At 55.5% G+C, this 24,153-nt stretch overlaps 2 protein-coding genes across 2 annotated transcripts in view; both read left to right on the plus strand.

The window, feature by feature from the left end:
• Positions 1–380: 380 nt before the first annotated feature.
• Positions 381–6,475, plus strand: SSR4 (signal sequence receptor subunit 4). Its single transcript, XM_083881481.1, has 6 exons — positions 381–497; positions 1,439–1,557; positions 1,644–1,718; positions 2,775–2,864; positions 3,607–3,672; positions 6,166–6,475. The coding sequence occupies exons 1-6, from the start codon at positions 434–436 to the stop codon at positions 6,268–6,270; spliced, it is 519 nt and encodes a 172-aa protein (XP_083737607.1). The 5' UTR covers positions 381–433; the 3' UTR covers positions 6,271–6,475.
• Positions 6,476–9,369: 2,894 nt separating this feature from the next.
• The window catches only part of L1CAM (L1 cell adhesion molecule), a gene marked incomplete at both ends in the record, with an annotated part of 58,390 nt that continues 43,606 nt past the window's right edge, over positions 9,370–24,153 (plus strand). The window contains 6 exons of the mRNA XM_083881438.1: positions 9,370–9,446; positions 16,019–16,107; positions 18,007–18,021; positions 19,391–19,496; positions 21,654–21,838; positions 23,359–23,481. Coding sequence (XP_083737564.1) covers positions 9,370–9,446; positions 16,019–16,107; positions 18,007–18,021; positions 19,391–19,496; positions 21,654–21,838; positions 23,359–23,481 — 595 coding nt within the window. The remainder of the gene's footprint in view (positions 9,447–16,018; positions 16,108–18,006; positions 18,022–19,390; positions 19,497–21,653; positions 21,839–23,358; positions 23,482–24,153) is intronic.

The following is a 24,153-nucleotide window of genomic DNA, read 5'->3' on the forward strand; positions in this document are numbered from 1 at the left end:
CGACGTTTTATCGCCGAGCCCTTTCCTCAGCCACGCTTCGTTCTGAGGGCGAAAAAAACCTCAACTGATAACGGGCGGGGAGAGCTGCAGCCACCGCCCCTCATCTGTCGCTATGGCAACGGCGAGACTGCGCATGCGCTGGGGCGTGGCGGCCGCCATTTTATCTGCGTGGGCGCCGCACTGCGCATGCGCAGTGAGTTAACCACACCACCGGTGTTTCTTAGCCACGCCCTTTTCCGCTCTAGGCCACGCCCCCTCCTCCTCCGCGAGCCACGTCGCGCGCGGCCCGGGCGGCACGCTCGCTTCTCATTGGTCAGCGAGCGTGCGGGTGCCCGCCCTCCGCGTTCTGATTGGCTCATACCGAGGCGCTGCCGGCGTTGATTGGTTGCTTTCCGCGTGGGCGGGGCTTGTGGGCCGGTGCGCGGGGTTGATCATGGCGGGTGCCGGGGCGCTCCCGTTATTGCTGCTGCTGCTGGCGGCGGCCGGCGGGGCCGCGGGTAGGGCGGGAATCGGGGTTTTCTGAGGAGGAACCGGGATTTCTGAGGGAAAATCGGGGGCGCTGAGGGCGCTGAGGGGTTTTGGGGGCGGTGAGGGCCGAGGGGGTCCCGAGGTTTTGGGGTCCTGTGGAGGTGGCGGAAGTTGAGGCTTCTGAGAGCCGTGAGGGGAAGGAGGAAACTGGGTGTTCCATGAGGGTAATCCTGAGGCTGGTGAGGGGATTGGGGGTCCCATGAGGGGATCGGGGGTTCTAATGAGGAGATTGGGGTGTCCCATGAAGGGATCCTGGAGCCCATGAGGGGATTTGGGGTCCTATGAGGGAATTGGGGTTCCATGAGGGGATTGAGGGTCCCATGAGGGGATTTGGGGTCCCATGAGGGGAATCCTGGGGAATTGGGGGTCCCATGAGGGGAATCCTGAGGCAAGTGAGGTGATTGGGGGTCCATGAGGGAATTGGGGGTCCCATGAGGGGATTGGGGGTCCTATAAGGGGGTCCCATGAGGGGATTGGAGAGTCCCATGAGGGGATTGGGGGTCCCATGAGGGGATTGGGGGTCCTATAAGGGGGTCCCATGAGGGGATTGGGGGTCCCATGAAGAGATTTGGGGTCCCATGAGGGGAATCCCAAAGATTTGGGGTCCCATAAGGGGACTCCCAGAGAATTGGGGGGTCCCATGAGGGAATTGGGGGTTCCATGAAGGGATTGGGGTCCCATGAGGGGAATCCTGGGGAATTGAGGGGATTGGGGGGTCCCATAAGGGGGATCCCATGAGGGGAATCCTGGGAATTGAGGGGATTGGGGGATCCCATAAAGGGACCCCGAGACCACTGACCGACTTTTGTGAAGGCACATTTTTGGTATCTCAGCTAAGCGCGAGCTGAGAGCTCTCAGACACCTTCCTGTGGATCTTCTGGGACATTATTTTGTGGTTTTTCCCCCCCAGGTGAGCCGTGCCCCGAGCCCACCATCGTCCCCTCCTATTACACCACGTCCGACGCCGTCATCGCCTCCGAGAGCGTCTTTGTGGTGGAGATTTCCCTGCTCTGCAAAAACGGGGCTCAGGTGAGACCCCCACGGGCTGGAGAAAGCTCAGAGGGGGTTTAGGGACCCCCCCAAAACCCTCCTGAGCTCCTTTTTTCCCCTCACAGAACGTGGCACTTTATGCTGATGTCAATGGGAAACAGTTCCCGGTGACCCGAGGGCAGGACGTGGGCAGGTACCAGGTGAGGATTTTGGGGGGGTTTCAGGTGTTTTTGGGGTTCCTGGGAGGGATTTTGGGGAGCTCAGGTGAATGGGGAATCCCTGGGAGGGGTTTTGGGGGTTTCAGGTAAGTGGGGGGTCCCTGGGGGGGTTCAGGGAGGGGTTTTGTGGGGCTCAGGTGTGTTTGGGGTCCTTGGGAGGGTCCAGGGATGGGGTTTCGGGGGGTTCAGGTGGGTTTGGAGGGGCCTGGGAGGATTTAGGGAGGAGTTTTGGGGGTCTCAGGTGAGTGGGAGGTTCAAGGAAGGGTTTTAGAGTGTTTTAGGGAGGGTTTTGGGGGTCTCAGGTGGGTTTGGAGGGGCCTGGGAGGGTTTAGGGAGGAGTTTTGGGGGTCTCAGGTGAGTGGGAGGTTCAAGGAAGGGTTTTAGAGTGTTTTAGGGAGGGGTTTTGGGGGGGCTCAGGTAAGTCAGGGGTTCCTGGGAGGGTTTAAGGGGACTCAGGTGAGTGTGGGGGTTTCTGGGAGAGTCCAGGGAGGTGTTTTGGGGGTTTCAAGTGTTTTTAGGGTTCCTGGGAGGTTCTAGGGAGGGGTTTTGGGGGGCTCAGGTGTATTTGGAATTATTGGGAGGGTTTAGGGAGGAATTTTGGAGGGGCTGAGGTGAGTGGGGAGGGGTTTTGGGGGGCTCAGGTGAGGCTGAGGGGGTTCAGGGCTTGTTTTTAGGGGTCTCAGGTGAGGCTGGGGTCGGTTTTGGGGCTCTCAGGTGAGGCTGGGGTCGGTTTTGGGGCTCTCAGGTGAGGTTGGGGTCAGTTTTGGGAGTCTCAGGTGAGTTTGGGGTTGGTTTTGAGTATCTCAGGTGAATTTGGGGTGGAATTTAGGAATCCCAGGTAAGTTTTTTGGGGTCTCACCACAACAACATTCGCTCCATTCTGGTCATATCCAGGTGAGCTCAGGTGAGGTTTAACCCTTTTTGAGGCCTCTCAGGTGAACTCAGGGGGTCTCTGGGGGTCTCAGGTGAGCTCAGGGGGTCTCAGGTGAATTTGGGGAGGGGTCCTGGTGGTCCCAAAGCCCCCTTTGTCCCCCCCAGGTGTCCTGGAGCCTGGAGCACCGCCAGGCCCAGTCGGGCACCTACGAGGTGAAATTCTTTGATGAGGAATCCTACAGTGCCCTGCGCAAGGTGGGGACCCCTCCCCGAATTCTGGGGGGCCTTGGGGACCCCCTGAACCCCCAAATCCCCTCCCCAAATCCTGGGGGGCTCTGGGGACCCCCTTGAACCCCAAAATCCCCTCCCCGAATTCTGGGGGGCTCTGGGGACCCCCTTGAACCCCAAAATCCCCTCCCCGAAATCTGGGGGGCTTTGGGGACACCCCTGAACCCCCAAAATCCCACCCTGAACCCCAAAATCCTTCCCTAAACCCCCAAAATCCCGCCCCAAATCTTCCTTAAGCCCCCAAAATCTCTCCCAAACCCCAAAAATCCCTTCCCAAACCCCCTTGAATCCCCAAAATTCTTCTCTGAACCCCCAAAATCCCCCCTGAACCCCCAAAATTCTCTCCCAAATCCCCCTGAACCCTAAAAATTCTCCTTGAACCCTCCCTGAACCCCCAAAAATGCTCCTCTGAACCCCCGAAAATCCCTCTGAACCCCCAAAATCCCCCTTGAACTCCAAAATCTCCCCCTGAACCCCCAAAATCCCACCCCAAACCCCCCTGAACCCCCAAAATTCCCTCCTTGAACCCCCAAAAGTCACCCAAACACCCCAAAATCCTCCCCTGAATCCCCCAAAAATCCCCCCAAACCCCAAAAATCCGCCTCAAATCCCCAAAATTCTCTCTCAAACCTTCCTGAACCCCCAAAATTCCCCCCAATCCCCCCTGAACCCCCAAAGTTTTGTCTGAACCCCAAAAATTCCCCCCCAGGCCCAGAGGAACAACGAGGACGTGTCGCGGATCCGGCCCCTCTTCACTGTCAACGTCGACCACAGGGTGGGTTTGGGGGGGATCCCCCAAATTTGGGGGGTTTGGGGGGGATTTCCTCAAATTTAGGGGGGATTCCCTCGAATTTGGGGGATTTTGGGGAGGATTCCCTTGTTTTTGGGGGGGATTCCCTCAAATTTGGGGGTTTTTGGGGGGATTCCCTTAAATTTGGGGCATTTTTCGGGGGGAATTCCCTTGAATTTGGGGGATTTTGGGGGGATTTTCTCAAATTTGGGAGGGTTGGGGGGAATTCCCTCAAATTTGGGGGGTTTTTGGGGAGGATTCCCTCAAATTTGGGGGGTTTTGGGGAAGATTCTGCCCAAATTTGGGGGTTTTGGGGGAGATTTCCCTCAAATTTGGGGGTTTTAGGGGGAATTCCTCGAATTTGGGGGCTTGGGGGATTCTGTCGAATTTGGGTTTTTTTGGGGAGGATTCCCTTAAATTTGGGGCATTTTTGGGGGGGAATTCCCTTGAATTTGGGAGATTTTGGGGGGATTTTCTCAAACTTGGGGGGGTTGGGGTGAAATCCCTCAAATTTGGGGGGTTTTGGGGGGGATTCCTTCAATTTTGGGGGGGATTCCCTCAAATTTGGGGAATTTTGGGGGGAATTCCTCGAAGTTGGGGGGTTTTGGGGAGGATTCTCTCAATTTTGGGGGGTTTTGGGGAAGATTCTGCCCAAATTTGGGGGATTTTGGGGGAGGATTCCCTCAAATTTGGGGGGTTTGGGGGGATTCTCTTGAATTTGGGGGAGTTTGGGAGGTCTCGTGGGGTTTTGGGGTGTCCCAGGGAATTTTGGGGGGAAGAATTTGGATTTTGGGGTGTCCCAGGGTTTTTTTTTTTGAGGGTTCTGTGGGATTTTGGGGGGATTATTAAGATTTTGGGGTGTCCCAGGGAGTTTTAGGGGGGAGAATTTGGATTTTGGGGTGTCCCAGGGGGGTTTTGGGGGGGAAATTGGGATTTTGGGGCATCCCAGGGTTTTTTTTTGGGGGGTTCCCACTGAGATTTTGGGATTTTTTGGGTGTTCTCATTGGGATTTTGGGATTTTCTGGGATTTTTTGAGTTTTCCACTGGGATTTTGGCATTTTTTTGGGGGGGTTTCTCACTGTGATTTTGGGATTCCCCAGAATATTTTGGATTTCCCACTGGGATTTGGGGATTTTTTGGGGTCTGCACTGGGATTTTCTGGGATTTCCTGGGATTTTTGGGGCGTCCCATTGGGATTTTGGGTTTTCCCAGAATATTTTGGGTTTCCCACTGGGATTTTCTGGGGTTTTTTGGGTGTTCTCACTGGGATTTTGGGATTTCCTGGGATTTTTTTGAGTTTCCCACTGGGATTTTGGGATTTTTGGGGTTTCCACTGGGATTTCTTGGGATTTTTTGGGGTCCCCACTTGAATTTGGGGATTTTTTGGGGGGGTTCCCACTGGGATTTTGGGTTTCCCCAGAATATTTCGGGTTTCCTACTGAGATTTTGGGATTTCCTGGGATTTTTGAGGGGTTTCACTGGGAGATTTTGGGGTGCTCACTGGGATTTTGGAATTCCCCAGAATATTCTGGGTTTCCCGCTGGGATTTTGGCATTTCCTGGGATTATTTTGGGCTTCCCATGGGGAATTTGGGACTTCTCAGGATTTTTTCGGGAATTTCCACTGGGATTTTGAGGTTTTCTAGGATTTTGGGGGATATTTTGGGGTTCTCACTGGGATTTTGGGATTCTCCAGAATATTTTGGGTTTCCCATTAGAATTTTGGGATTTCTTGGGGGTTTTTTGGGATTCGCATGGAGGTTTTGGAATTCCCCAGTATATTTTGGGTTTCCCACTGGGATTTTGGGATTTCCTGGGATTTTTGGGGGTTTCCCACTTGGATTTTTGGGATTTCCTGGGATTTTTTGGGTTTCCTGTTGGGATTTTCTGGGATTTTTGGGGTGTTCCCATGGAGATTTTGGGATTTCCCAGGATTTTTTAGGGAGTTCCCACTGGGATTTTGGGTTTCCCCAGAATATTTTGGGTTTCCCACTGGGATTTTCTGGGATTTTTTGGGGGGTTTCACTGGGATTTTGGGATTTCCTGGGATTTTTTTGGGTTTCCCATCAAGATTTTGGGATTCCCCAAAATATTTGGGGTTTCCCACTGGGATTTTGGGATTTTTGGGGGTTCTCAGTGAGATTTTCTGGGATTTTGGGGAGTTCCCACTGGGATTTTGGGATTTTTTTGGGTTTCCCACTGGGATTTTGGGATTTTCTGGGATTTTTTGGGGGGGTTTCACTGGGATTTTGGGATTTCCTGGGATTTTTGGGGGTTTCCCACCACGATTTTGGGATTTTTTGTGTTTCCCACTGCGATTTTGCGATTTTTTTTTGGGATTTCCAACTGGTATTTTTACACTCCCTGCCATTTTTGGGCCTTTCAGCACTAAAATGGGGTCAGATTTTGGGGAAAGTGAATTTTTTGGGATATTTTTGGGGGGTTTTGGGGACTCTGGTGACCCCAACTCCCCCCTCAGGGCGCCTGGAACGGGCCCTGGGTGTCCACGGAGGTTTTGGCAGCTGCCATTGGACTCGTGGTTTATTATTTGGCCTTCAGCACCAAGAGCAGCATCCAGGCTTGAAGAAAACAAATAAAAATTAAATTAAATAAACAGTTGAAAAAGTTTTTAAAAAGTCTGAAAAAAAAAAACCTCACAAAAAATTGTCTGTAAAAGGTACAAAAAATGCTGTGAAAAACCTGAAAATTGCCCCGAAAAACAACCCAGAAGTTTCAAAAATCACCACAAAAAACACTAAATAATTACCAAAAAAAAAATTCCAAGAAAACCCTAAAAGGAACTCGAAAAAAACCGCAGGAACTGCCAAAAAAATCCGCCCCAAAACCACCTTAAAAACACCCCAGAAGCGCCAAAAACCACCACAGAAAACCCCCAAAGAATTGCCCCAAAAAACTCCCCAAAAGCTTCAAAATCCACCACAAAAAAATGATGAAAATTGCCCCAAAACCAGCCCAAAACCCGTCACAAAAAAACCTAAAAATTGCCCCAAAAAAACTCCCCAAAAGCACCAAAAACTACCACGAAAAAACCCTAAAAAAACCCCTAAAACCACTTTGAAAAGAACTGAAAAACCCCTCGAAAAACAGCCCAAAATCCCCAAAAACCACCACAAAAAAAATCTGAAATTTACCACAAAAACCACCACAAAAAACCCAAAAAATTGCCCCAAAAAAACTCCCCAAAAGCTCCAAAAACTGCCACGAAAACCCCAAAAAAATGTCCCAAAAAACGACCCCAAAAGCTCCAAAATCCTCCACAGAAACCCCTAAAAATTACCCCAAAAAATAAAAAAAAAAGCCTTAAAAAGAACCCAAAAAACACCCGAAAAATCCTCCAAAAATCACCCCAAAACCTGCCCTGAAAAAGCCCCCAAAACCCCCCCAAACCGCCACAGAAAACCCTAAAAATTACCCAAAAAATCCCCAAAAATGCCCTAAAAAGAACCCAAAAAACACCCGAAAAACCCTCCAAAAATCACCCTAAAACCTGCCCTGACAAAGCCCCAAAAAAACCAAAAATTGCCCCAAAAACCGCCACAAAAACCCCCAAATTTCCCTCCAAAAAAGACCCCAAAAGCTCCAAAAACTGCCCCCAAAACCCCTAAAAATTACCAAAAAAATGCCTTAAAAAGAACTCAAAAAACACCCGAAAAATCCCCCCCAAAAACCACCTTAAAAACTGCCCCAAAAACACCCAAAAAAACAGCCCAAAAGCCCCAAAAACCGCCACAAAAAAACCCAAAAATTCCCCCCCAAAAATAACCCCAAAGCTCCAAAAAACGCCATAAAACCCCCTAAAAATTACCAAAAATATCCAAAAAATTCCCTAAAAATAACTCAAAAAACACCCAAAAATCACCCCAAAAACTGCCCTGAAAAATCCCACAAAAAACCCCCAAAAAACCTCAAACCCCCCCAAAAAACACCCCAAAAACACCCTCAAAAAACCCAAAAAAACCCCAAAAAAACCCCAAAAACATCACCCAGGGAGGGGGTGAAACGCCCCAAAAATTCTCCCTCACCCCAAAAAAATGGAGACCCCAAAATTTGGGAAATTTTGGGGTCATTTGGTCCCAATAAATTTGGGGAAAATTTGAAAAAAAATTGGGAAATTAATTCAAGTTTTATGGAGATTAATGACGTCATACACACCAATTGATGACGTCACCACGAGGGGTGTCCCGGGATTTTTTTTTTTTTTTTTTTCCGAGATTTCCTGGAATTTTCCCAAAAAATTATCCCGGAATTTCCCGGAATTCCCAAGACGGAATTTCCGAGAATTGGGGGAGGGGGAGGGTCCCAACCCCGCCCCCAAAATTTTGGGGGATCCCCAAATATTTGGGGTCTTAACCCCAAAATTGGGACCCCAAAAATTCGGGGGGGGTCGCAAATATTTGGGGTCTCATCCCCCTAAATGGGGACCCCAAAAATTTGGGGAGGGGTCGGAAATGTTTGGGGTCTCAACCCCCTAAATTTGGACCCCAAAATTGGGGGGGGTCGCAAATATTTGGGGTTTCTTCCCCTCAAATTTGGACCCCAAATTTGGGAGGGGTCGCAAATATTTGGGGTCTCAACCCCAAAATCGAGACCCAAAAATTTGGGGAGGGGTCTCAAATATTTGGGGTCTCATCCCCCTAAATGGGGACCCCAAACTTTGGGGGAGGGTCGCAAATATTTGGGGTTTCATCCCCCTCCCCAAATAGACCCCAAGTGCCCTTTGGGGGGGTTTCAAGCCCTTTTTGGGGGTCTTTGTCCCCCCAAATGGGGGTCCCAGCCCCCAATCGAGACCCCAAATCCCCACCTCGGGGGTCTTTTCCCCCAAATATGGGTCCTGCCCCCCAAATCGAGACCCCAATCCCCCCTCGGGGGTCTTTTCCCCCCAATTGGGGGTCTCAGCCCCAAATCTGGACCCCAAATACCCCATGAGGGGCTCAAACCCACCCTCGGGGGTCTTTTCCCCCACAATTGGGGTCCCCAAACGCCCCCTCGGGGGTCTTTTCACCCCCAAATGGGGGTCCCAGCCCCCAATCGAGACCCCAATATCCTGGGGGGGTCTCACCCCCTAAATCAAGACCCCAAATCCCGCCTTGGGGGTCTTTTCCCCCCCAGTTGGGGACCCTACTTCACCCCTCGGGGGTCTCACCCCCCAATCGAGACCCCAATATCCTGGGGGGGGGGGTCTCACCCCTAAATAAAGACCCCAAACCCCCCCAATTCCAGACCCCACCCCCCAAATCGAGACCCCCAATCCCCCCTCGAGTCTCCCCCCGCCCCAATTCCAGACCCCACCCCCCAAATCGAGACCCCCAATCCCCCCTCGAGTCTCCCCCCGCCCCAATTCCAGACCCCACCCCCCAAATCGAGACCCCCAATCCCCCCTCGAGTCTCCCCCGCCCCAATTCCAGACCCCACCCCCCAAACCGAGACCCCCAATCCCCCCTCGAGTCTCCCCCCCCCCCAATTCCAGACCCCACCCCCCAAAAACCCAAACCCCACCCCCTCCTTTTGGGGGGGGGGGTGTCCCCCCTTTCCCCCCCACCCCCCACCCAGGGCGTGGCCGGGTGGGCGTGTCCATTGCAGGGCGTGGTCAGGTGGGCGTGGCCTCTTTGGGCGTGGCCGGTGGGCGTGGCCTCCCAAAGGGGGCGTGGCCTCCGGGCGGATTATGTCAACCCCGCGGCAGCCGCAGCCCCGAGCTGGGAGCGGCAGGAGCAGGTACAGCCCTGGGGGGGCTCTGGGGAGGCTTTTGGGGGTCTCTGGGGGGTCCCAGGAGGGTCCTCAGCATCTCAAGGGACCCCTGAGATTTTGGGGATCCCGAGATTTATTTTTTTTGGGGGGTGGGGGGAGCGCCGAGGATGAGGAGCGGCTTTGGGAGGGTCTCGGGGGATGCTTGAAAGGGTGGGGAAGGGGGGAAAGGTGGGGCTGGGGGGGATTTGGGGGTTTTTGGGGGGTCTGGGATGTTTTTTGGGGGGGTCTGGGGGGGTTTTAGGGCGATAAATTTGGGTCTGGGGGCGTTCCCGGGGTGTTTATGGGGCTGGGCGGGGGTTTAGATGGGTCTCTATAGAGATGGGAGGGTTTTGGGTCTGGGGGCGATTTTAGGGGGTTTTTGGGGGGTCTGGGGGATTTGTTTTGGGGATCTAGGGGGGGGTTAGGGGCTTAAAATTGGGTCTGGGGGCGATCTCGGGGTGTTTATGGGGCTGGGCGGGGGTTTAGGTGGGTCTCTATAGGGCTGGGGGCGGAGTTGGGGCTGGGGGCGATTTTGGGGGGTTTTAGGGGGTCTGGGGTGTTTTTTGGGGGGGTCTGGGGGTGTTTTAGGGGCTTCAATTTGGGGCTGGGGGCGTTCCCGGGGTGTTTATGGGGCTGGGCGGGGGTTTAGATGGGTCTCTATAGAGCTGGGGGGGTTTTAGGGGGTCTGGGGGCGTTTAGGGGGTCCTGGGGGGGTTTGTTTTGGGGTCTGGGGGGGGTTTAGGGCGGTAAATTTGGGGCTGGGGTCTGCAGGGTCTGTAGGGTCTCTATAGAGCTGGGAGGGGTGGGGCTGGGGGGGTGTTGGGGGGTTTTAGGGGCTCTGGGGGCGTTTTAGGGGGTCCATGGGGTTTGTTTTGGGGTCTGGGGGGGGTTTAGGGCGGTAAATTTGGGGCTGGGGTCTGTAGGTCTGTAGGGTCTCTATAGAACTGGGAGGGGTGGGGCTGGGGGGGATTTTGGGGGGTTTTAGGGGCTCTGGGGGCGTTTAGGGGGGTCTGGAGGGGTCGTTTGGGGGTCTGGGTGTTTTTAGGGGCTTAAAATTGGGGCTGGGGGTGTTTATGGGGCTGGGCGGGGCTTTAGATGGAGCTGTAGGGTCTCTATAGGGCTGGGGCGGGGTTGGGTCTGGGGGCGATTTTGGGGGGTTTTAGGGGCTCTGGGGGCGTTTTGGGGCGTCTGGAGGGGTCGTTTAGGGGTCTGGGGGTTTTTTAGGGGCTTCAATTTGGGGCTGGGGGTGTTTATGGGGCTGGGCTGGGGTTTAGGTGGAGCTGTAGGGTCTCTATAGAGTTGGGGCGGGGTTGGGTCTGGGGGCGATTTTAGGGGGTTTTAGGGGGTCTGGGGGTTTGTTTTGGGGATCTAGGGGGGGTTTAGGGGCTTAAATTTGGGTCTGGGGGCGTTCCCGGGGTGTTTATGGGGCTGGGCGGGGGTTTAGGTGGGTCTCTATAGAGCTGGGGGGGTTTTGGGGCTGGGGGGATTTTGGGGGGTTTTGGGGGGTCTGGGGGGTTTGTTTTGGGGTCTGGGGGGTTTTAGGGCGATAAATTTGGGTCTGGGGGCGTTCCCGGGGTGTTTATGGGGCTGGGCGGGGGTTTAGGTGGAGCTGTAGGGTCTCTATAGGGCTGGGGGGGCTTTAGGGGGGTCTGGGGGGTGTTTAGGGGGGTCCAAGGGGGGTTTTATGGGAACTGGGGGGGATTTTATAGGATCTGGGGGGGGTTTAGGGGATGAAGATGGGGTGGGGGGATTCCGGGCTTTGGGGCGGGGTCTCTGTGTTTATATCGGGTTGGACACAGGTAAAAGTGGATCTATAGGGTCCATATAGGGCTGGGCACAGGTAAAGGTGGATCTATAGGGTCCATATAGGGCTGGGCACAGGCAAAGGTGTGTCTATAGGGTTTCTATAGGGTCTCTATAGGGCTGGGCACAGGTAAGGGTGGGCCTATAGGGTCCATATAGGGCTGGGCAGAGGCCAAGGTGGGTCTATAGGGTCTCTATGGGGCTGGACACAGGTAAGGGTGGGTCTATAGGGTCTCTATAAGGTCCCTATGGGGCTGGGGGTTTATTGAGGGTCGGAGGGTGGGTCTATAGGGTCTCTATGGGGCTGGGCACAGGTTAGGGTGGGTCTATAGGGTCCATATAGGGCTGGGTAGAGGCCAGAGTGCATTTATAGGGTCCCTATAGGGCTGGGCACAGGCACAGGTGGATCTATAGGGTCCCTATAGGGTCAGGCAGGAGGCACAGATGGTTCTATAGGGCACAGGTGGTTCCATAGGGGCTCCATAGGGTCAGGCTGGGTGGCACAGGTGGTTCTATAGGGTCAGACCAGGGGGCACAGGTGGTTCTATAGGGCACAGAAGTTTCTATAGGGTCAGGCTGGGGGGCACAGGTGGTTCTATAGGGCACAGAAGGTTCTATAGGGTCAGGCTGGGGGGCACAGGTGGTTCTATAGGGCACAGAAGTTTCTATAGGGTCAGGCTGGGGGGCACAGGTGGTTCTATAGGGTCAGGCTGGGGGGCACAGGTGGTTCTATAGGGCACAGAAGGTTCTATAGGGTCAGGCTGGGGGGCACAGGTGGTTCTATAGGACCTGTGGGGGGGGGCAGAGGTGGTTCTATAGGGCACAGAAGGCCCTATAGGGGCTCCATAGGGCCAGACCAGGGGATACAGGTGGCTCTATAGGGCACAGGTGGTTCTATAGGGGCCCTACAGGGCCCAGCTGAGGGGTACAGGTGGTTCCATAGGGGTTCTATAGGGTCAGATGAGGGGGATTGGGTGGTTCTATAGGGCAGGGGATTCTATAGGGGCCCTATAGGGCCTGGCTGAGGGGCACAGGTGGTTCTATAGGGCACAGGTGGTTCCATAGGGGCTCTATAGGGTCAGACCAGGGGCACAGGTGGTTCTATAGGGCACAGGTGGTTCCATAGGGCACAGGTGGTTCTATAGGGACTCTATAGGGAGTTTGGGGGTCAGGGGTGAATTTGGGGGGTCCCGGGGGGTCTTTGGGGGGGGGAGCCGGGGGGAGGGGTCCGGGCCCCATTTTTGGGAGGGGATTTGGGGCCATTTTGGGGCTGTTTTGGGGGGATTTGGGGCTGTTTTGGGGCGTTTTGGGGGATTTTGGAGCAGCTTTAGGGGCGAGTTTTGGGGGGATTTGGGGCGGTTTTTGAGGAGCTTTTGGAGCAGTTTAAGGGGCGATTTTGGGGCAGTTTTTGGGGGGACTTGGGGCGGTTTTTAAAGGGGATTTTGGGCCGTTTTGGGGCCGTTTTTGGGGTGATTTTAGGGCTTTTTTGAGATTGTTTTGGGGCGATTTTGAGGCTGTTTTTGGGCGGTTTTTCAGAGGATCTTGGGGCTGTTTTGAGGCTGTTTTGGGGCTTTTTTTGGCCAGATTTGGAGCAGTTTTAGGGCCGATTTTGGGGCAGGTTTTGAAGCTGTTTTAGGACAATTTTGGGGGGCTTTGGAACAGTTTCAGGGGTGGTTTTGGGGCCGTTTTTTGGGGTGATTTTTAGGGCTTTTTTGAGGTTGTTTTAGGGCGATTTTGAGGCTGTTTTGGGGCGGTTTTTGAGAGGATTTTGGAGCAGTTTTGAGGCTGTTTTGGAGCAGTTTTAGGGGCGATTTTGGGGTGGATTTGGGGGGTATTTGGGCCAATTTTTGGGGGTATTTGAGGCCATTTTTGGGGTGATTTTGGGGCCATTTTGGGATCTCCACAAGCCCCAGGAACTCCCAGAGGGAGAAGCAGCTCCAAACATCCCTCGGTGGGTCTGGGGGCTCTGGGGGGGGGTCCCAGATTTAGGGGAGGGGTCCCAAATTTAGGGGGGGGTCCTAAAGATCCCCAACAACCCCCTTTAGGATTTCTATGGTTTCTTTAGGGTCTCTATAGGTTTCTATAGGGTTTCTATAGGGCGTCCAACAGATGGGCGGGGCCGGCCTGGGCTGGGGGTGGGGGAGGGGAAAAAAAAATCTCCATCACCCCCTGCGCGACCCCCGCCCCTCCCCCACCCCCCCAGGGACCCCCAAGGTTGGGGAGGGGGATCCCAATGGGGTGGGGGAGGGGCAACTCTGATATTTCCCCTCCCCCCCTTTATTTCCCTACAGGTGCCCCCGCCCCTCCCCCACCCCATGTTTTGGGGCCCCTCCCCCACCCCATTGAGGATTATTTTGGGGGAGGGGTCTTGGAAGGGAAGGGGTTAATTCTGGAGGAATTTGGGGTCAATAAAGGAGCCCCTTGTTCCCTCCGGGGCCGCCCCCGCTTCCGGCTGGGCGGGGTCGAGATGGAGAAAAAAAAAAAAACTAAAAAAAATTCCCAAAATTCAGCCCAAAAAATCCTTCCGGGGGGTCCCAAAATCCTTCCGGGATTATTTTTATTATTATTATTGTTATTATTATTATTATTACTATTATTAATTTATTATTATTATTTTTATTATTATTATTATTCCTGGGGTTGGAATGGGAGGGGAAAAATCAAAAATTCACCCCAAAATTCACCCCAAAATTCACTCAAAATTAATCCAATTTCACCCCAAAATTCACTCAAAATTAATCCAAATTCACCCCAAAATTCACCCCAAAATTCACCCCAAAATTCACCCCCCAAATTCACCCCAAATTCACCCCAAAATTGACCCCAAATTCACCCCAAAATTCACTCAAAATTAACCCAATTTAATCCCAAAATTCATCCCAAAATTCACCCCAAAAAATCCTTCCGGGATTATTTTTTGGGGGATCCCAAAGCCTTGGGGGGATTTTTGGGGGGATTTTTTGGGATTTTGGGGGGATTTTAGGGGGATTTAGGGAGGACTTGAGGGAGTTTGGAGGATATTTTGGGGATTTTGGGGGGATTTGAGGTTTTTTTGGGGGATTTTGGGGGGATTTAGGGAGGATTTGAGGATATTTTGGGGGGTTTTGAGGGTTTGGGGGATATTTTGGGGAGTTTTGAGGGGTTTTTGGGGGGATTTTGGGGGGATTTTTGGAAGATTTGAGGGTTTTTTGGGGGATTTTGGAGGAGGTTTGGAAAGATTTTAGGGTGGGATTTGAAGGGGTTTGGGCAAGAATTTTTGGGGGTTTTGAGGTTTTTTGGGGGGATTTTGGGGGTTTCAGGGAGGATTTGAGAAGTTTGGGAGATATTTTGGGGGGTTTTGAGTTTTTTTGGGGGGATTTGGGGGGATTTTAGGGGGATTTTAAGGAGGATTTGAGGGAGTTGGGGGATATTTTGGGGGCTTTTGAGGTTTTTTCGGGGGATTTTGGGGGGATTTGAGGGTTTTTTTGGGGGGATTTTGGAGGAGAGATTTTGGGGTGGGTTTTGAGAGGAATTTTTTGGGATTTTGGGGATTTTGGGGGTTTTTTGGGGGGGTTGAGAGGCTTTAAGGAGATTTAGAGAAGATTCGAGGGGGTTTTGGGGTGAATTTGGGGGATATTTTGGGGTTTTGAGGGGCTTTAAGGGGGATTTAGAGAGGATTTGAGGGAGTTTTGGGGTGAATTTGGGGGATTTTGGGGGATATTTTGGGGTTTTTGGGGGATTTTGGGTGGATTTTGGGGTGTTTTGGGTGGGTTTGGGGAGATTTGAGGGGCTTTTGGGGGGTTTGAGTGATTTACAAAGGCCTTGAAAGACCTCGGATGAATTTTGGTTGAATTTCCGGCTGTTTTGGGGTGATTTGGGGGCAAAATTTTGAGGTGATTTGGGGACGATTTTGGGGAGGAATTTGAAAGGATTTGAGAACAATTTTGGGGACGATTTTGGGGGGTTTGGGGACGATTTGGCAATTTTTTTAATGTTTTAACTGACTCACAAACCCCTTTAAGAATGAACCCTCGGATGAATTTTGTGTTGAATTTTCAGCTGTTTTGGGTGGATTTTGGGGTGATTTTGGGGTGATTTTGGGGCAGAATTTGAGGTGATTTGGGACCAATTTTGGAGCAAAATTTGGGGACAATTTTGGGGGGTTTGGGGACAATTTTGGCAATTTTTTTTGTATTTTAACTGACTCCCAAACCCCTTTAATAACCCTCAGACTGGTTGAATTTTCAGCTCTTTCGGGGTGATTTTGGGGCAGAATTTGAGGTGATTTGGGGCCAATTTTGAAGCAGAATTTGGGAGCAATTTTGGCGATGAATTTGAATTTATTTTGGGATTTTTTTGGGGGGGATTTTAGGCATTTTTTCCCCATTTTAACCGACTCACAAACCCCTTTAAGAACCCTCGACTCTATTTTGAATTAATTTTATTTTTTTCCGGCCTCATTTTGTGTCGGTTTTTTCCCTTTTCCGGGCCCGTCCCTGTCCTTGGTGCTGAATTTGGGGCGGGGGGCGGGGAAAGGTCTGGGGAAGGGTCTTTCCCCAATGGGGGAAGGGGTTAATTTTTAATTTGGGGAGGGGTCTCTCCCCAAGGTGACAATTCCATCCCCCGGTTCCCATGACAACCATTGGGGGGGGGAGGGGAAAAAAAAAAAGAAAAAAAAAAAAAAAACAAAAAACCCCACACACAATAAGAGGAGGGGGGAGGGGATTTAAAGGGGATTTAATTTTGAGGAGGGGGCTTTAAAGAGGTAAAGCCCCCTCCCCAAAATGGATTTGGTGTGTTTTTAGGGCTCTGATGGCGGGGCTGGGCCTGGTGGTCCCGCTGCTGCTGCTGCTGCTGGGGGGGCGCGGGGGGGCCATCGCCATCCCCCCCGAGTGTGAGTCAATTTGGGGAGGGGGCTTCGGGGGGGGTTTGGGGAGGGGGATTCGGGGGGGGGGGTTTGGGGAGGGGGGGTTGTTGTTGGTCTGACCCCTCCCCCAGTGAGGGATTCCGGCATGGAGATCCGCCCCTCCCCCCCGTATAGAGTGTGGGGTGGAGACCCCCCCTCAATTACCCCCCCGGCATGGAGACCCCTCCCCAAATTCACCTCTCTGATCATAGACCCCCCCTCAATTACCCCCCCGGCATGGAGACCCCTCCCCAAATTCGCCTCTCTGATCATAGACCCCCCCTAGCTATGGAGACCCCCCCTCAATTACCCCTCTGGACATGGAGACCCCCCCTCAATTACCCCCCTGGCATGGAGACCCCCCTCAATTACCCCCCCAGCATGGAGACCCCTCCCCAAATTCGCCTTATTGATTGTAGACCCCCCCCAGCATGGAGACCCCCCCTCAATTACCCCCCTGGCATGGAGACCCCCCCTCAATTACCCCCCTTGGCATGGAGACCCCCCCTCAATTACCCCCCTGGCATGGAGACCCCCCTCAATTACCCCCCTTGGCATGGAGACCCCCCCTCAATTACCCCCCTGGGCATGGAGACCCCTCCCCAAATTATCCCCCCGGCATGGAGACCCCCCCTCAATTACCCCCTCCAGGCATGAAGACCCCCCTCAATTATCTACCCAGGCATGTAGACCCCTCCCCAAATTCACCTTATTGATTGTGGACCCCCCCCTTGGCTATGGAGACCCCCCCTCAATTACCCCCCTGGGCATGGAGACCCCCCCTCAATTACCCCCCTGGCATGGAGACCCCCCTCAATTACCCCCCTGGGCATGGAGACCCCCCCTCAATTACCCCCCTTGGCATGGAGACCCCCCCTCAATTACCCCCCTGGGCATGGAGACCCCCCCTCAATTACCCCCCTTGGCATGGAGACCCCCCTCAATTACCCCCCTGGCATGGAGACCCCCCTCAATTACCCCCCTTGGCATGGAGACCCCCCCTCAATTACCCCCCTGGCATGGAGACCCCCCTCAATTACCCCCCTTGGCATGGAGACCCCCCCTCAATTACCCCCCTGGCATGGAGACCCCCCCTCAATTACCCCCCTGGGCATGGAGACCCCTCCCCAAATTATCCCCCCGGCATGGAGACCCCCCCTCAATTACCCCCTCCAGGCATGAAGACCCCCCTCAATTATCTACCCAGGCATGTAGACCCCTCCCCAAATTCACCTTATTGATTGTGGACCCCCCCCCTTGGCTATGGAGACCCCCCTCAATTACCCCCCTGGCATGGAGACCCCCCCTCAATTACCCCCCTGGGCATGGAGACCCCCCCTCAATTACCCCCCTGGCATGGAGACCCCCCTCAATTACCCCCCTGGGCATGGAGACCCCCCCTCAATTACCCCCCCGGCATGGAGACCCCTCCCCAAATTCGCCTCATTGATTGTGGACCGCCCCTTGGCTATGGAGACCCCTCCCCAAATTCACCTCTCTGATCATAGACCCCCTCCAGGCATGAAGACCCCTCCCCAAATTCACCTCCTTGACTGTGGACCCCCCCCAGGCATGAAGACCCTCCTCAATTCCCCCCCCCAGGCATGGAGACCCCTCCAGCATGAAGACCCCTCCTCAATTACCCCCTCCAGGCATGAAGAGACCCCCCCAGCATGGAGACCCCTCCCCAAATTCACTTCTCTGATCGTGGACCCCTCCCCTGCATGAGGAAACCCCCCCAGGCATGAAGAGACCCCTCCCGAAATTCCCCCCTGCATGAGGAGACCCCCCCCTGCCGTGCTCGGGGGTCTCAGGGGAGACCCCTCCCCACTCACTCTCTGTCTCTCCCCCTCCCCTTTGTGCCCCCTCCTCAAATGGACGGTGCAGATTCGCTGCACGAGCGTGAGTTTGGGGGGCCTGGGGGGGTCCTGAGGGGTCCTGGGGGGCTTTTGGGGGGGTCCCACAGGGATCTGGGGGTCCTGAGGGGGTCTCAGGGGTTGTCTTGAAGGTTTTGGGGAGGGTCTTGAGGGTTCTGGGGGGGTCCTGGGGGTGTCTGAGGGTTTTAAGGGGATCCTGGGGGGGTCCCAGGGGGGGTCTGAGGGTTTTGGGGAGGGTCTTGAGGGTTTTAGGGGGGTCCTGAGGGGATCTGGGGGGTCCTGGGAAGGTCCCACAGGGATCTGGGGGATCCTGAGGGGGTCTCAGGGGGATCTGGGGGGTCCTGAGGGGATCTCAGGGGGTGTCTTGAGGGTTTTGGGGAGGGTCCTGAGGGTTTTTGGGGGGTCCTGGGGGGCTTGGGGGAATCCCAGGGGGGTTCCAGGAGGTCCTGAGGCGTTTGCGGGGGTCCCAGGGGGATCTGGGGTGTCCTGAGGGTTTTGGGAGGGGTCCTGAGGGTTTTTGGGGGGTCCTGGGGAGGGTCTTGGGGGGTCCCAGGGGGGTCCTGAGGGGTTTGGGGGGGTCTCAGGGGGTCCTGGGGCTTTGGGGTGGTCCTGAGGGAGTTTGGGGAGGGTCTTGAGGGTTTTGAGGGGGTCCTGGGGGGGTCCTGGGGGGGTCTGGGGGGTCCTGGGAGGGTCTCAGAGAGTCCTGGGGGGCTCTGGGGGTCCCAGGGGGGGTCTCAGGAGTCTCAGGGGGTCCCAGGGGGGCTCTGGGGGTTTTGGGGAGGGTCCTGGGGGTGTCAGGGGGTTCTCAGGGGTCTCAGGGGTGTCCAGGGGGTCTCAGGGGTGTCCTGGGGGTCTCAGGGGTGTCAGGGGAGGTCCCAGGGGGTCTCTGGGGGTCTCAGGGGTGTCAGGGGAGGTCCCAGGGGGTGTCAGGGGGGTCTCTGGGGGTCTCAGGGGTGTCAGGGGGGCACTGGGGATCTCCTGGGGGTCTCAGGGGGTCTCAGGGGGTCTTGGGAGTGTCTGGATGGCTCTGGGTGTTCCTGGGGGTCAGGGGGGATCTCAGGGGGCTCTGGGGGTCTCAGGGGGTTTCCCGGGGGCTCTGGGGATCCTGAGGGGGGGGTCTCAGGGGTGTCAGGGGGTCCCAGGAGGTCCCAGGGGGGATCCCGGGAGTGTCAGGGGGTCTCAGTGGGGCTCTGGGGGTCTCAGGGGGGTCCTGAGGGTTTTGGGGGGGTCCTGAGGGGATCGGGGGGGTCCTGAGGGTCTCTGAGAGTCTCTGAGTGTCCCGGGGGTGTCAGGAGGGGTCTCAGGGTGTCAGGGGGTCTCAGGGGGGTCTCAGGGGGTCTCAGGGGGTTTTGGGGAGGGTCCCGGGGGGTGTCCCACCGGCCGTGCCCCCCCAGTCCAGCAGCCCCCCGAGCTGACGGAGCAGCCCCCGGAGCAGCTCGTGGTGTTCCCCAGCGACGACGTCGTGCTCAAGTGCGCGGCCACGGGACAGCCCCCGGTGCAGTGAGTGACACCTGTGTCACCTCCCCGTGTCACCTCCCCTGTGTCACCTGTGTCACCCCCTGTCAGCCCCCGGTGCAGTGAGTGTCACCTGTGTCACCTCCCCGTGTCACCTGTGTGTGTCATTAATGTCACCTGTGTCACCCCCTGTCAGCCCCTGTCAGCCCCCGGTGCAGTGAGTGTCACCTGTGTCACCTCCCCGTGTCACCTGTGTGTGTCATTAATGTCACCTGTGTCACCCCCTGTCAGCCCCTGTCAGCCCCCGGTGCAGTGAGTGTCACCTGTGTCACCTCCCCGTGTCACCTGTGTGTGTCATTAATGTCACCTGTCAGCCCCTGTCCGCCCCCGGTGCAGTGAGTGACACCTGTGTCACCTCCCCTGTGTCACCTGTGTCATCTGTGTGTCACCTGTGTCATCCCGTCAGCCCTGTCACCTCCCCTGTGTCACCTGTGTCACCTGTGTGTGTCACCTGTGTCATCCCCTGTCAGCCCCCCGTGCAGTGAGTGTCACCTGTGTCACCTGTGTCACCTCTGTCACCTCCTGTGTCACCTCCCCTGTGTCATCCCTGTGTCACCCCTGTGTCACCCCTGTGTCACCTGTGTGTGTCACCTGTGTCACCTCCCCTGTGTCACCTGTGTGTGTCACCTGTGTCATTAATGTCACCTGTGTCACCTCTGCCCCCTGTGCAGTGAGTGTCACCCGTGTGACACCTGTGTCACCTCTGTGTCACCTCCTGTGTCACCTGTGTCACCTGTCACCTGTGTGTGTCACCTGTGTCACCTCCTGTGTCACCTGGGGGGCTGTATCACCTCCCTGTGTCACCTCCTGTGTCACCTCCCTGTGCCATCTGTGTTGCCCCCGTGTCACCTCCTGTCACCCCCCCGGTGGAGCGAGTGGCACCTGTGACACCTCCCTGTGTCACCCTCTGTGTCACCCATGTCACCTCCTGGTGTCACCTGTGTCACTTCTTGTGTCATTAATGTCACCTGTGTGTCACCTGTGTGTCACCTGTGTGTCACCTGTGTGTCACCTGTGTCCCCCGTGTCCCCCCGTTCAGTGAATGTCTCCCAGTGTCCCCTCACCCGGTGATTGTCCCCAAGTGTCCCCGTGTGTCCCCCCTGTCCCTGTGTCTCCCCGGTCACTGAATGTCCCCTCCTGTGTCCCCTGATGTCCCCAAATGTCCCCTCATGTGTCCCCCGGCGTCCCCAGTGTCCCCAAATGTCCCCCCCGTCCCCACTGTCCCCATACTCAGCCACTGTCCCCATGTCCCCCCTGGTGTCGCCCACCGTCCCCTGCTGTCCCCATCCCCCTCGTGTCTCCGTGTCCCCCATGTCCCCAAGTGTCCTTGCTGTCCTCAGTGTCCCCATGTCCCCACACTCAGCTCTGTCCCCATGTCCCCTCGGTGTCCCCACTGTCCCTACACTCATCACTGTCCCCCTGCTGTCCCCATGTCCCCCCGCATCCCTCTGTGTCCCCCCGGTGTCCCCACTCTGCGCCCTGTCCCCGTGTCCCCTCTCTCTGTGTCCCCTCTCTGTGTCCCCATGTCCCCTCAGTGTCCCCTCACTGTCCCCATGTCCTCTCAGTGTCTCCATGACCCCTCTGTCAGCCCTGTCCCCATGTCCCCTCAATGTCCCCTCACTGTCCTCTGTCCCAGTGTCCCTCTCAGTGTCCCCTCAGTGTCCCCATGTCCCCTCAATGTCCCCTCTCACCCCTGTCCCAGTGTCCCTCTCAGTGTCCCCTCAGTGTCCCCATGTCCCCTGTGTGTCCCCTGTCCCCTGTCTCAGTGTCCCCCTGTCCCCATGTCCCCAGTGTGTCCCCATGTCCCCTCTCTGTGTCCCCAGTGTGTCCCCATGTCCCCTCTCTCAGTGTCCCCCTGTCCCCTCTCTCAGTGTCCCCTGTCCCCTGTCTCAGTGTCCCCCTGTCCCCAGTGTGTCCCCCTGTCCCCTCTCTCAGTGTCCCCCTGTCCCCTGTCCCCAGTGTCCCCCTGTCCCCTCTCTCAGTGTCCCCCTGTCTCAGTGTCCCCTGTCCCCTGTCTCAGTGTCCCCTGTCTCAGTGTCCCCTGTCCCCTCTCTCAGTGTCCCCCTGTCCCCTCTCTCAGTGTCCCCTGTCTCAGTGTCCCCTGTCTCAGTGTCCCCTGTCTCAGTGTCCCCTGTCCCGCAGGTTCCGCTGGACGCGCGAGGACGTCCCTTTCTCCGCGGAGCTCCCGGGGGTGTCCCTGTCCCCCGGGGGGGGGACCCTGGTCATCAACGCCAGCCTGGCCGGGCGCCTGCAGGGCCGCTTCCGCTGCTCGGCCACCAACGCGCTGGGGACAGCCCTGTCCCCCGAGAGCCGGGTCATCGCTGAGAGTGAGACCCCAAAAATATCATAAATTATCCCAAAATCCCCTGGGACAGCCCTGTCACCCGAGAGCCGGGTCATTGATGAGAGTGAGACCCCAAAAATATCATAAATTATCCCAAAATTATCCCCAAATCCCCTGGGACAGCCCTGTCCCCCGAGAGCCGGGTCATCGCTGAGAGTGAGACCCCAAAAATATCATAAATTATCCCAAAATCCCCTGGGACAGCCCTGTCCCCTGAGAGCAGGGTCATCGCTGAGAGTGAGACCCCAAAAATACCCTAATTCACCCCAAAAATCATCCCAAAATCCCCTGGGACAGCCCTGTCCCCTGAGAGCCGGGTCATCGCTGAGAGTGAGACGCCAAAAATCCCCCCAAGAATCCCCTAAATTATCCCAAAAATCATCCCAAAATTATCCCAAAGCGCTGTCCCCCGAGAGCCGGGTCATCGCTGAGAGTGAGAGACCAAAAATCCCCCCAAAAATCCCCTGATTCACCCCAAAAATCATCCCAAAGTGCTGTCACCCAAGAGCAGGGTCATTGCTGAGAGTGAGACCCCAAAAATACCCTAAAAACCCCAAAGCCATCCCAAAATGGGGTTCCCTGGCTGGTTTTGGGGTTCCCCGGTGGGTTTTGGGGTCCCTGGATGGTTTGGGGGGTCCAGGGAGAGCCTCGAGAGCCCCCCCAGCCCTGGGGGATCCCTGGTTGTTTTTGGGGTTCCCTGTTGGGTTTTGGGCTTCCCCTTTGGGTTTTTGGGGTTCCCTGTCCATTTTTGGGGTCCCTCTTTAGTTTTCGGGATCCCCCTTTGGTTTCTGTGATTCCCCTTTGGGTTTTGTGGTTCCCCTTTGGGTTTTTGGGGTTCCCTGTCCATTTTTGGGGATCCCCCTTTGGTTTCTGTGATTCCCCTTTGGGTTTTGTGGTTCCCCTTTGGGTTTTTGGGGTCCCCCATTGGTTTTGGGGTCCCCCTTTGATTTGTGTGGTTCCCCTGTCAGTTTTTGGGGTTCCCCCCTTGGTTTTTGGGATTTCCTGGCTATTTTTTGGGGTCCCTCTGTGGGATTTTGGGGTTCCCTGTGGGTTTTTTGGGTTCCCCTGTGGGTTTTGGGGTCTCCCTTTGGTTTCTGTGGTTCCCCTGTTGGTTTTTGGGATCTCTCTTTGGTTTTTATGGTTCTCCTGTGGGTTTTGGGGTTCCCTCTGTGGGATTTTGGGCTCTACTTTGGTTTCTGTGATTCCCCTTTGGTTTTTGGGGTCCCCTATGGGATTTTGGGGTGCTCTATGGGATTTTGGGGTCCCCCATGTCCCCTGTCCCCCCAGACACGCCGCAGTGGCCCAAGGAGAAGGTGTCCCCTATGGGATTTTGGGGTCCCCTATGGGATTTTGGGGTGCTCTATGGGATTTTGGGGGTCCCCTGTGGGATTTTGGGTGTCCCCTATGGGATTTTGGGGTCCCCTGTGGGATTTTGGGGGTCCCCTGTGGGATTTTGGGGTCCCCTGTGGGATTTTGGGGTCCCCATGTCCCCTGTCCCCCCAGACACGCCGCAGTGGCCCAAGGAGAAGGTGTCCCCGGTGCGGGTGCAGGAGGGGGACCCGGTGGTGCTGCCCTGTGACCCCCCCCGGAGCGCGGTGCCCCCCAAGATCTACTGGCTCAACAGCCGTGAGTGACCCCACAATACCCCCTGACCCCCGAAATATCCCCTGAACCCCGAAATATCCCCTGAGCCCCAAATATCCCCTGAACCCCGAAATATCCCCTGAACCCCACAATATCCCCTGAGCCCCCAAATATCCCCTGAACCCCACAATATCCCCTGAGCCCCCAATTTTACCCTGAACCCCAAAATTTCCCCCCCAAAAACCCCACGACACCTCGGTCAGGGTTCGGGGTTTGGGGTCAGTTTGGGGTTTGGGGTCAGGTTTGGGGTTTGGGATCAGGGTTTGGGGTCAGTTTGGGGTTTGAGGTCAGTTTGGGGTTTGGGGTCAGGTTTGGGGTTTGGGATCAGGGTTTGGGGTCAGTTTGGGGTTTGAGGTCAGTTTGGGGTTTGGGGTCAGGTTTGGGGACAGGTTTAGGATTTTTTCCCCAGGCATCGTTCACATCACTCAGGACATCCAGGTCAGTTTTGGGGTCAGTTTTGGGGTCAGTTTTAGGATAATTTTTTGGGATTTTTCCCCCAGGAATCGTTCACATCGCCCAGGATGCCCAAGTTACTTTTGGGGTCAGTTTTAGGGTCAGATTTGGGATTTTTTCTCCCCCAGGCGTTGTCCACATCGCGCAGGACGCCCGGGTCAGCATGGGGTCAGTTTTGGGATCGGTTTAGGGTCATTTTTG

The sequence above is a fragment of the Zosterops lateralis genome (assembly GCF_965231275.1).
Source record: "Zosterops lateralis genome assembly, chromosome: 33".
Lineage (NCBI taxonomy): Eukaryota > Metazoa > Chordata > Aves > Passeriformes > Zosteropidae > Zosterops > Zosterops lateralis.

What these genes read in the sequence shown, in the direction of transcription:
- SSR4 (XM_083881481.1), top strand. Translation starts at nt 434, where the DNA reads ATGGCGGGTGCCGGGGCGCTCCCGTTATTGCTGCTGCTGCTGGCGGCG. An exon ending in GGCGGCCGGCGGGGCCGCGG is followed by an intron (nt 498 to 1,438) that starts GTAGGGCGGGAA and finishes TTTCCCCCCCAG; the next exon opens with GTGAGCCGTGCCCCGAGCCC. An exon ending in TCTGCAAAAACGGGGCTCAG is followed by an intron (nt 1,558 to 1,643) that starts GTGAGACCCCCA and finishes TTCCCCTCACAG; the next exon opens with AACGTGGCACTTTATGCTGA.